The 13,214-nt window shown below is 38.3% G+C and overlaps 1 protein-coding gene across 4 annotated transcripts in view; it reads right to left on the bottom strand.

Moving 5' to 3' along the window:
- LOC101738568 (inactive rhomboid protein 1) overlaps window positions 1–13,214 on the bottom strand; it is a 176,942-nt gene that overhangs the window by 25,659 nt on the left and 138,069 nt on the right. For all 4 annotated transcript variants that reach the window (XM_038016742.2, XM_038016743.2, XM_062673330.1 and 1 more), the window contains exons 2-3: window positions 12,251–12,634; window positions 5,223–5,397 (exon numbers count right to left, since the gene is read on the bottom strand). In XM_038016742.2, the coding sequence (XP_037872670.1) occupies window positions 5,223–5,397; window positions 12,251–12,634 (559 nt within the window). The remainder of the gene's footprint in view (window positions 1–5,222; window positions 5,398–12,250; window positions 12,635–13,214) is intronic.

The following is a 13,214-nucleotide window of genomic DNA, read 5'->3' as shown; positions in this document are numbered from 1 at the left end:
CTGTGAGCTCGTCCAACCATCTAAGCAATAAAAAAAAAACAGAACAGTCGAGCGAATCTTTAAGGAAAAAATAATAATAATTACATAATGTGTTTAACAGAATAAATTATGAATAATATTAATGTCTATGTAGATACAGTTATACGTATGTTCCCTATAGACTCCGAAATCTATCTGGACCGATTTCCAGAAAATTTCCAGGAAATATCCAGATTAATCTCGATCACGTAATTCTACGAATCCGAACGGATCAAAGTCAAAACAAATATCGACCAGCAAAGTGGACCGGGATTGACCAATTATAAGCAAATGATTTCTTGGTTGACAAGCTTAAGCTGACATTAAACAAATCATGTTCAAACAATTTATTTAAGCAACATAAAGAAAAACATCACTAATTTCTAACACTGTGTTTCGTTAATTTATTTCGACGAAGTCTTTTTTGCTTCATCGAAAAAAAAGATGTGTGGTGTCGTGGGACACCGGATAGGAACGAAGTTCTTTATTATAAAAATATTAATTTTAAGTTCTATTCGAGGTATAAAGAAAATAATTATTCGGGTATACATTTATTATTACGATTTTTTTATTGATAAAAATAAAATAAAAACTACTTTACAAAGTTATCAACTATTTTATTCACAATGATTTATAAAAAATATATAATAAAAATATATTCTTTTTTTGTACGTTATTACAAAGTTAAGTCGTACACTGTGTGCATAAAAGTCTTACGTTACGGACGTTTTTTCCCGGTTAGGGTACCCGTCCGCATCGTCCCATAAGGAACTTCGTTCCAAAATGTAATTTCCTTTTAAATACCTAATTTTAGAAACAAAATCGATGATTGCTTTAATAAAGAGAATACATTTTTATTTTACCGCAGCGGGCCGCTTTTCTTTCTTGGATATTGCTGGCAGAACCCGAAGCGCGTTCCTCTATTATTTACGACGCCATAACGGTCGACTCGATCCCGAAAGACATCACTTTTATAATTTATAGGAAGGAAATATCGTGGCCTAATTCATCCCGTTTTATTACATGAATTTGGGGTTAAACGCGTCACACGAAGGTAACTCATCAATCAAATAACGTGATTCGTTTTATCTAAGTCGGTTAAGCGCCCGAAAGCCAAATATTTCGTGTTCAATTTGCGAGTTTCAACGCTATTCAAGCGGTACTCGTCAAGTTAAAAAGAAAAAAGGCGATAAAGTGAATTCATGTATTTTTAACGGCCGTCTGGTGTAGTGGTAAGTGACATGGTCACTACACAAGGGGGTCGCGGGTTCGAATCCCGCCAAGGGAAGGTATTTGTATGATAAATATAAATGTCTTTTCCAGGGTTATGGATGTATCTTAAATATATGTATATGTATAATAAAAATCTTACATTTATTTCCGTTATCTGGTACCTGTAACACAAGCTCTTTACGAACTTATCACGGGATCAGTTAGCGTGGTGTGATTGTTAGTATAATATAAAATATAAATATAAAATATAAATATAAAATAAAATGTATAATTAAAAAAACTTTCAATTTGTTTACGACGATTTAAGGTTTTTATGGTTATTTAAATTAAGCTTTTATGTGTCTAATGTTGAGTCATATCTACGTAGATAATATTATAAGATCGATCCGCACGTCAACTATAAAATTGTACACGTCTACAATTTGAAAAAATAACAATAAAATAACAGTTTCAATTTCTGCAATATCATTTTTTTTTTTAATTGTACTCCTTTTTTTGTGTCAATTTGCATGCTATTCATCTGACATAAATTTAGCTACGTCCCATATATCATCGCTCTCAAGCACTGACAATGTCAATTCTAAAATATTGTTCTTAGGCCTTACTGTGTACCTTAGTGCAGAGGAGGCTTTACTATATAACACGGGCCAAATTTAATAGTTTCAAAATCTAATTTTTTTTTTCCCAATGTTAGGAGTATCGAAAAATACATACGACACAAGAACAAATTTCTACGCCTAGACACCTAATATCAAATATCTTTAACAAAAACATCGGACTCCGACTAGAAATCTACTTCAAATCTTGTGGTACAGAAATTCACCAATATCATGCATATCAGGCGATAAAAATTCATTACTTGATTTAAAAAAATGTTAAATAAATCAATAATTGATAAAGAGCAATATAGGATTTGTCCCTTTGTTAAAATCCACGTAAAACAAACAACTTTTATTAATCTAATAAGCAAAGATAATCTATTAAATTAAAATCCTATATTTTGAATACGATATTTATATTTAGCTCAGAAGTCTATTTTCGAACAAGTCAAGCCACAATCCCATTACTTATAGAGCAAGTTGAGCGTGTACGTCACCGCAGTTTCTAAGCCACAGCTCAACTTATAAACTCCTTATATGATTTAAAATTGCATGACATAGCCGGCAAACTTTAAAATGCGTTGTGTTTTCATTGCTATACCATTTCCCTACTGGGACCTACAGTTCGTAAAGACTTTCAATTTATTTATTTCCTTTCTTATGACAAAAAGGGTAAACAATGCACATTTTTTATTGCCTAAGTTTGTGGACGAGTGGACGAGCTCATGAGCCCACCTGGTTTCAAACGGTTACCGGAGCCCATAAACATCTACAACGTAAATGCCGCCATCCAACTTGAGATATAAGTTCAAAGGTCTCAGTATAGTTAGAACGGTTGCCCCACGCTTTCAACCGAAACGCATTACTGTTTCACGGTAGAAATAAACATTACTAATAAACTATAAAAAACAGAACTCTCTTTTTACTCAACGACAGACTTCACTCCATGACGCTGAATTAAACTGAAGAAAAATCCTTTTTAAAAGCTAAAGAGTTTTTAATAATAAAGGTTTTTCTGTATGTATAAAAAAACCTTTTATCTAAAAAACTGTAATAAATATGCGTCGTTAACTTAAAAGCGAGTTAAATCCATTAGCAGAGACACCTAGGACGCTGTCCTTAGTATTTGAGCACCACATTAACCTAAAACTCAGAATTAGTGAGAAAATGTCAGAAAGTTTTAAATATAGCAGAGTGGTGTATTTATTGCTCTCTGGGGGAACGCAGGCCTGCCCATTAGCACCACGTCAAATGGTTCAGGATTTCAAGGGGCGAGCGCTTTTAGCCTGGCTAAAACATCCAAACTCCGACGGATATTTACCAAACTTTTAAATGTTTAACAGGTAAAACTAGGTTAGTAGTTAACTATGCCACCTGTGGCCTTAGCAGAAACTCCGCTAGCGAAATATTGTTGCATCAGATACTTTCTAGGAACAATGTGCCATTAGGGAGCTTCCTTTAGAGGAGTGGTACATTATATACAATGTATTGAAGAATTAGTTAAGCTAGAACTAGAATTATTATTTAAGTTACATAGGAAACTAATAAACCAAACTGTCTACATTTATTGAATATCTAATAAAAGATTTTTTCTTGTATTTTTCGTGCCGGAAATAACAAGTGCTAAGACACCGAGTCCAGACTTCAATAGGGAATGGAACTCAGACCTATTGGTGAAGAAGTCACCTCTTACTAATCAGTAATTTATTTTTGTATTGAATATGATCAGAGTTTTCTCATTAAAAAGTTCAAGGAAGAATGCCATGATCTATTCTAACAGTAGGAGTCAAAGTCTACAATTTCACCTCAGCAATATGTACCTCAGTTATCAAATAATAAATCAGGACTACTTTTTTTGTTCCACTATTATAAGAAATAATAGCAATAGTAAAACAAAAGGGAAAGAGAATTTAAGCCGTAAGGTGTCAGTGATTATGGTCGTATTTCGACTACTTGGCGAATATTTGTATGACGTATTAGTGCAGCATTGTTCTACATGTTTCTATTACTATTAATTTGATGGTGGGTTGGGTGATCGGAAAGTGGGATAGCAGTCATACATTAAAATGCCGTCATTTCTTCGGCTGAGGAGTCATTTCTGTGTAATAGAAAAAATACTCTAACCTATTGTAGCCGTTAATTGTAAGAATTTTTATTTATTAGTTTTTTATTACCCTTCCAAGCAGACGAGCATACGGCCCACCTGATAGTGAGTGGTTACCGTCGCCCATGGACTTCAGCATGCAGAACCAAGCCGCTGCCTAACGTAAATTGCTATTTTAAGGTTCTAATGTTTTTTTTTGTTACCTCAAGATATATTAATCTATGTGTAAGCTCCAATAGATACCGATAACAGTAATAAAGCATTTCTATTCGGCCAGCTTGGACGGACAAAGGCAGCTCTAAACGGTCCCGTCGACGAGCGCACAAGAAGGACCACGGTACACGAGGAATGGCGAACCACCCGAAATAATAATAAAGACCACCCGAAATAATAATAAAGAAATAAATGTTTACTAAAAATCACGCCACGTTAACTGGTCCCGTGCTAAGTTCGTAAAGAACTTGTATTACAGGTACCAGATAACGGAAATAAATGTAAGATTTTTATTATACACATACATATATATTTAATATATATCCATAACCCTGGAAAATAAATTTTATATTTATCATTCAAATATCTTCCCTTGGCGGGATTCGAGCCCGCGACCCCCTTGTGTAGTGACCATGTCACTTACCACTACACCAGACGACCGTTAGATGTTCATGACCGTTAATGACCACGGCCCCTCTGCCAAGAGTGCATACGACTGAGACGAAATCGGCCAGTATCACGTAGTATAAAACAAAGTCGCTTTCTCTGTCTCTATATCCCTATGTATGCTTAAATCTTTATAACTACGCATCGAATTTTGATGCGGTTTTTTTTAATAGATAGAGTGATTGAAGAGGTAGGTTTATATGTATAATAACATCCATTCAATAGTGGAGAAATCGATAGTAAATTACAGTTTCCGAAGCGAAGCGAGGGCGGGACGCTAGTAACATTAGTTGCTTTTAGGCACCACAAGCACCGGTCACTATCCTGGTCGAACCCGTCGCTTGCAACGAAGGGCTCAACGAGCGAATTAGCCGACAGACACAGCCCACTGAGTTTCTCGCCGGGTCTTCTCAGTGGGTCGCGTTTCCGATCCGATGGTAGATTCTGCGAAGCACTGCTCTTGCTAGGGTCAGTGTTAGCAACACTCCGGTTTGAGCCCCGTGAGCTCGCCTACACACGTTAGGGCGAAGCTGAAATAGCCTCTCAAGGCTATCAGCAAAGGTAGGATAAAAAAAAAAAAAAAAAATAACATTATAAATGATACTTACACTAACAACAAGGGACAGTCCTGTGAGCGTGAGTCTCGCGACACTGTCCTTGCCGGGGCAGGGCAGGGGGGGTGTCGCTGGCTCCTCGAGCGGCGCCGGCGCGGGTAAGACGTCGGGCCGCTCCTGCACGCGCCCCCGTGCCTCCCTTGGTGCCGCGCCTGACGCTCCATACATACTGCAATTATATAGGATTATTCAGTTTAAATAGCTAACAACATAACCTATCATTAATACTTTAGATTAATTGTTACTAGACGATAACCGAGCTTTGCTCGGGTTTTTTTTTATAACGCCATCTTGTTGTATCTTTAAAGCAGTAAAAATAGTATTATAATTCGCCAATAGATGTCGGGAAGAGTCATAAAGTTGATTATTGAAAACATGAATAAAACAACATTTTCTGAAAATAAATCGTAGCTAGATCGATTTATCGCCCCCGAAATCCCCTGTATACTAAATTTTATGAAAATCGTTGTAGCCGTTTCCGAGATCCAGATTATATATATACAAGAATTGCTCGTTTAAAGGTATAAGATAATTTACGTAATTACTGGTGGTAGGACCTCTTGTGAGTCCGCACGGGTGGGTGCCACCAGCCTGCCTATTTCTAACGCGAAGCAGTAATGCATTTCGGTTTGAAGGGTAGGGTAGCCGTTGTAACTATACTGAGATCTTAAAACTCATATCTCAAGGTGGGTGGCGCATTTACGTTGTAGACGTCTGTGGAATCCAGTAACCACTTAACACTGTGGGCTGTAAGCTGGTCCACCCGTCTAAGAAATAAAAAAATACTCGTTGGTACAGGTTAAATGAGCCATATCAATGAGCTTACCAGCAATTAGCTGTTTTATTTAAGTTTCTGTTACTCGTCTCCACTATCCCGATACCAACTCAATACCAACTCAATACCATATTACTGTTCAAAGTTCCAAACTGATTCGATTCTTAAAAGTAGGTTAATTCACTTCCAAGATCTAACTGTAATTCATAGTTGAAGTTAAAGCTAACAAAATCGCTTTAAAACTAATTTTGAAACATGTGCAATAGAGTACATAAGAACTTAAGCATGATTATAAACAAAAACGGCTCTCTTTTCGTGTTAACCAATTTACATGACATGTTCCAATATTTTAACCGACTTCTAAAAAAGAGGGGATTATCATTATTTTATTTTCCTCTGAACTTTTTTCTAAGCGAACCTATTTTGATGATATTTTACTGTAGTGCTTCTAAGATGGTTCCATTTAAATATTATTAAGATGTTACAGCACGTTTTTCAATTGTTCTTACTGATGTATATTTAATTAACATCGACAATTTTGCTGATATTTTGATTTTATTTTGATAGAAAGCAGTTTGTTTTTGGTAAAAAAAAAGAAATTATTTAAATCATACTCGTGCAACCTGATTCTAAAGTTACATAATATAAAAATGACTTTTAAAAAACACACTGGGAATAATGAAATATAAAATATGTGGGATAGAACGAAATGCATTTTACATAAATTTATTTCAACAAAAACTCATTGCACTAAAGAAGCTATAAAACTATTAACATTTTTATTTTTCAATAGTGCACATATTACGGTAGTTCGTAAAGTCCATCTATGTCGCTTCATCACAAAATTTCCTACACAAGCACGTGCTAAAAAAAACTGAATTCGATCGTAAATATCACACACCATTGAATAAATATTCAGAATCGGCAGCTGGAAACAAATTTGAAACAAACACAGCTTGCTTTTGCGGTTCGGTGCCCGTGTTTTGTACAGTGTGCTTGTAAATTCTGGTTACAGTTAAAAGTTTGCAAACAAAAAAAACAATTGTACGAATATTTTGTTGATTTCCATTTCGATTTTTTATAAAAAAAAAATGTGTTTGTTAGCGCAGATATCTTCAAAAAGTAGATATAATTGTTTGAGTTTTTAAGTAAACATTCGGACATTCCATATTATAATCCAAAAGTACGCAAGTACATATAGGCACTTCACTTTTAAATTTGACTAGTTTTATTTTAAGTCAGTGTGTTAGAAAAAGTTATCTTCTATCGATCGATCGCTCTATTTTCATAGAGATTTGACCTACCTGAAACGTTCCGACATTTAAATAATTTTATGACATACTAGATACTAATAAAAGTATATCAATCTAAATTTAAATAAACAACTTTACTTAAATTAATTATTCGTCCATGTTTTTTTTAACTACGACTCAGTGCTAATATAAAATTCTTATTACGACATTATGTTTTAATTAAATGAAGACGACCTAATTTTTCCAAGAAAAAAAATATCTTTGTAAAATTTCGGACCAATTTTTTAAAATTCTACTTAAAACTTAACGATCTTTATCTCAATATCAAGAAACACGATATTCAAGCCATTTTCACGAACCTTCACCTTAATATAACAACCTTCAAATACTTAACGTTATGACCCAAATACCATATCCATAACCCACTTCAAGTCAAATCTAATAAACTAATACATTAGTAATTAAGTCGTAGGTACATCGAGTTAATAGTTAGTACTCCACACGACAAACTCGTTAAGTCTTCTGTCTGGAATTACCGGTAGATAAACGGGTCTGCCAACGTGTTCTGTGGGTATGCGAGCAAACAACTTAATGTCATATGACGTAGTTAGTTGCAACTTGGATATATGTTTTGTGAAGAATTACCGTAACACCTATTAATTGAAGACTGTTTAAATTACTAAACATTTACAACATACATATACATACATAAATGAACATTAAAAAAAACTGGAACTATAAAAAATAATGGTTGGTATCTACCGGTGCGGCTTACATTAGGCCCTATCAACGCTGAATACAATTTACAATTTCTACTACACATTATTTTTTTATCGTGGAAATTGGTTGTGACCATCTGTAAGTAGACCGGCACAGTGTCATCACGTAACACACTTACTCTGCGACGGAGACTTCAGCTAAATAAAATATTGTTACGCCGGTAAGAGTAACACCGTCTATCGTCGAATAGCCGAACGAATATCGGATCTAGTAACATGTAGAACGGAGGAGTACAACGCCATCTATTTTCAGATAGCGGAAACACACAATACTCGACTTTTGTGGAATATTCTCGAGGATTCTAGGGATTTTGTCTCGACTATAAAAGTGTTGCAGAGATGGCGCGTAGTCAGTTAGTAATCGGAACTACTCGATTCGAAACACCGAACGGATCATCTGAAGCGAAGCGTAAGAAGCGATATGAGAATTTTAAAGCGTTTGTGAAGTGTTTTAAGTGATAAATACAGTGCTAGCTTGTAATTCGGTAGAATTTTCTTTATCCCGAACCCCAGCGCGTAACAATATGACGTAATGAAAATAGTTTAGGCAACAACAACCCACAGATTATCCTATGGTCTGATAGGAAAACATAGACAAAATCGCCTACAACGAATAGCGTTAACCACTGAGCGATCATGATACTGTCGCCGAATACGCAGTAACAGGTATGATCCTTGATATCGACACTTTCTAGTGAGCCTAGATTTTCCGTTCGTTTTTTTTCCATGTATGATGCGTTTATTTAATGGGCTAGCCTTTTTTTGAGGCAAAACCCTTATAGGATCATTCGGCTGTGAAATCCCGGAGACATTATAACAACAACATTTACTACCTTTTGGGTCTCAGACATATAAATTAAACAGACTAACTCTATTCACACTCTGATTTAATCTGCCAATTTTACATTGATGCGTCTTATTCAAATACTGTGTTCTGACTTTTTTTTTTATCCTACCTATGCTGATAGCCTTGAGAGGCTATTTCAGCGTACCCTAGCTTGTGTAGGTGAGCTCGCGGGGCTCAAACCGGAGAATTGCTAACACCGCCCTAGCAAGAGCAGTGCTTCGCAGAATCTACCACCGGATCGGAAGCGCGACCCACTGAGAAGATCCGGCGAGAAACTCAGTGGGCTGTGTCTGTGGGTTAATTCGCTCGTTGAGCCCTTCGTCGCAAGCGACGGGTTCGGCGAGGACGGTGACCGGTGCTTGTGTTGCCTAAAAGCACCGTTAATGGATCAGGAGGATCCGTGATGACGTGCTTTGGGCGACGTCGACGGTTTACCAAACGGTCTACAGGATCGGGTATGTAGTTTCCGGCGGCCACGACAAGAGGGTTCTCATGTCGTGCCGCCTTCTCAAAGTGGCGCAGCGATGCCGACTGTAGATACTTACTGACGGGGTCGAACTCCAGGTCATCGTGGAGGTCCACGTTCCTCTGGAACCATGGTGCTCCGACGGCTATCCTGCAGAATCGGGATTGTATAACCTGAAGGGGTTTCAAGTTGGTGCGGGCCGCGTGAGCGAACACTACGCTTGCATACGTCATGACGGGGCGTATGCAAGTTTTGTAGAGGGTTACCTTGTTACGGAGGGACAGTTTGCTTCGTCTACAAAGCATTGGGTAGAGTCGTCCTAGTATAAACGCGGCGCGATCGCGTACCGTTTTTACGTGGGGACGGAATGTCATCCCTCTGTCGAGGGTGACGCCTAGGTATTTGACCTTCGAGGCCCACGGTATGGGCTGGTCAAAGAGAGTGATGGGGCTAACGGCGGAGGTGTTTACGCGCCTATTGGGGAGTGGGGTGCTCGAAGTGGTATTCGGAGGGCGACCCCTTTTGAATAGCACCGCTGTGCTTTTCGTGGGGTTGATGTCAATTCGCCACTTCCGGAACCACTGTCCCATGGTGGTTACTGCGGTCTGGAGTCGCCGATGAAGCAACGACATCTTCCTACACGAGTAGTAGATAGCCGTGTCATCGGCGAAGAGCGCTAGATGGGTCTCCGGAGACCGAGGTATATCGTTGATATACAAACTAAATAGTAACGGGGAGAGTGCGGAGCCTTGCGGGACTCCGGCAGTCAGATGACGGGGACGAGAACGAGTTCCCTCTACTCGATATCGAAACGAACGGTTCGACAAGAAGTCTCGTATGATGAGCACGAGTCTGTCTGGCACTCCCATGTTGTACAGTTTGTAGATCAAACCGTTGTGCCAGACTTTGTCGAACGCCTTCGCTACATCGAAGAAGAGGGCGCCGGTCGGGATTTGTTTACGCCTATTTAGCCCTATTAAGATGTGCTCCGTGAGGCGGTGCACTTGTTGTACGCACGAGTGTTTGGCGCGGAATCCAAACTGCTCGTCTATTAGAATTTTATTCGCGGTAACGAAGTCTCAGAGGCGTTTCCGAAGGAGTCGTTCGTAAATTTTGCCTATCGCTGGGAGGAGACTAATCGGACGGTAACTAGCGGTTTCATTATTCGGTTTGCCCGGCTTGTGTATACCGATAACGTCCGCTTCTTTCCATACCGCCGGAAAGATGCAGTGCGTCATAGCGGCATTTAAGATGGTAGCCAACATTGTTATCAGTTGGACTGGTAAGAGTTTTAACGCGCGGTTGCGGATGCCGTCGGAGCCGGGTGCCTTCTTAGGTTGAAGGTTATCTATTACTTCTCTAACTTCGTCAGAGGTAATGGGGGGTAACGCGTCCGAGGGTGGCAGGGAAGCTCTGCGCTCGACCTCCCTGTCGACTGCCTCGGAGTGTTCGGGGTCCGCGTATTGAGTGCTGGTGGTGCACTGCTCTTGCAGTGCATCGGCCAGCAACTCTGCCTTGTCATCGTCATCGAATGTGTTCTGACCGCCTGCATTCTCTTTTAAATATGTCTCAGCCGGCTATCCCCTCTTGACTGGTCACGTGGCTTAGTCACGTGACTTTAAAAGCAGTCAATTGAGCAACTAATAAACAATAATATTTAAATGATTTGCAATACAAATCTCATAATTAATAATAATTCTTGATATCTATAGGACTTTATATAATCATATTAATATAAATAATCATAAACCTTACATACCTGTATGCATTTCTATTAAACGAACAGGGTTCGAATACAACAAGCTTAATAATAATCAACGAAAAATTCTTGCAATATTCCGTGACGTCATACTTTATTATGATTGACTACCACGACTACCAGAAATCGAATTTCCAATGTCCACATCATAAATGGGTCCATTGGGTAAACAGTGCTAATTTTAATTATTCTAATTAACTATTCCGTTGCTTTGTAAATGCGGTTATTTTAATTCTGTTTGTTTCATTGTATCGTCGTATCTTTCTTTATTGTTACACAAGTTTATCACGAGCAAGCTACGCTCACTTCTTATATACCATTCAGCGATTATTTGAAATCTGTTCTCGTCTATATCTGCATACGAAAAAGTATAAAACTTATATTAACATTTTTGATAAGATTTGTTCATGCAGATATGAATGCTTTGATGCATTTTCATATGACTGGATAATATCGGAGTATGTAATGGGGCTTTTGAGGGTACCCTGCCCTAGCCTACCTTTAGAATTACCTTATCGAAATTGATCTTGAATTACGATGAAGAAATGCATCGTGTTATAAAAATCGGACAGTCCAAATTTTATTTATTGAATAGTTCCTAATTATGGGACGTAATGTAAACTCGAACCGATAAGTAAGCTAAGTCGTATAGTAAAATTCATATCATTAATTCTAATAATTCAATAATGTATGTTTCAATAATCAAAGATACTCTTTTTCGAAATAAAGCACAATTCTAACTCAAAAAGAAATACAAAATCCGAAACGGACCATCGCTAAGTTCACAATTAAATAATAAATTAAATCAATTGACAAACATTAAAACAAAACGAAGCTTGAATCTGAAATTCAGTGAGACGTTAATCGTATAGTTTAAGTACGAATAATTTTTCAAAGAACTAGAATGGCAAAAATTAAGCTCCATTTATATGCATTGAATAATAGACTCCATTATATGAGTTCGTTGAACTTAGTTCGCGTTTTAACGAAAGAGTAAAAAATAACTAACTAACAAATGGCCAGTCTAGATTTTTCATGTTTCAGTTATGTAAACAAAACTATAAAACATTCTTCCACGAAATCTTTCTTTCTGAATATTCTAATACGGATAATATTCTTTTTAAATATAATAATATTACTTACCTAATATCATCGTCATCAGGATGATGGTCCGGTGGTAGGTCAAGCCGGAGGTCACCCAGCGCCCGCGCCGCGTGCCTCCTCCGCCTTTCAAACCACAGCCTTCTTTGCTCCCTCTCATTATCTCTTTGTACGCCAAAAAACGTTTGCGTTTCTCTCTTAAGGTAATCCCGTACAGCGACAGTGTGAACTCTTCGCAATCTGACGCCATCGTCTTGAGTGGGCGGTGGTAATGGTTCGGGTGGAGGTTGAACGATAGGTACGGGGGGCGCGGAGACCACGCGCGGTGGCGAGGCTGGCGCTGGGTGGGGTGCTGTAGCCGCTGCAGTCGCCGCCGCTGACGATTGACACGTTAACTGCGGAGCCAGCAACCCTGTACTCGATCGCCTAAAACAAAGAAAAAGAAAAATTATAGTTCTCTCTCTCGACGTCGTCGTGGCCTAAGGGAAAGGATAAGACGTCCGGTGCATTCGTGTTGAGCGATGGACCGGTGTTCGAATCCCAGGCGGTTACCAATTTTTTCTAATGAAATACGTACTCAACAAATGTTCACGATTGACTTCCACGGTGAAGGAATAACATCGTGTAATAAAAATCAAACCCGCAAAATTATAATTTGCGTAATTACTGGTAGTAGGACCTCTTGGCATGGGGTAGGAACCACCACCCTGCCTATTTCTGCCGTGAAGCAGTAATGCGTTTCGGTTTGAAGGGTGGGGCAGCCGTTGTAACTATACTTGAGACCTTAGAACTTATATCTTAAGGTGGTTGGCGCATTTACGTTGTGGATATATATGGGCTCCAGTAACCACTTAACACCAGGTGGGCTGTGAGCTCGTCCACCCATTAAAGCAATAAAAAAAATTTTTAAAAAATTACGCATTCGCAATATTCTCGTCTGGTCTATTCGGTTGAGTTGAAACAAAATATATTCGTTGGTACACTTATAAAAATAATAATGTTGTGG

This window comes from Bombyx mori, chromosome 17 (assembly GCF_030269925.1).
Source record: "Bombyx mori chromosome 17, ASM3026992v2".
NCBI lineage: Eukaryota > Metazoa > Arthropoda > Insecta > Lepidoptera > Bombycidae > Bombyx > Bombyx mori.
The sequence above is the reverse complement of the archived record's forward strand: the minus strand, read 5'-3'. Positions and strand labels throughout refer to the sequence as shown.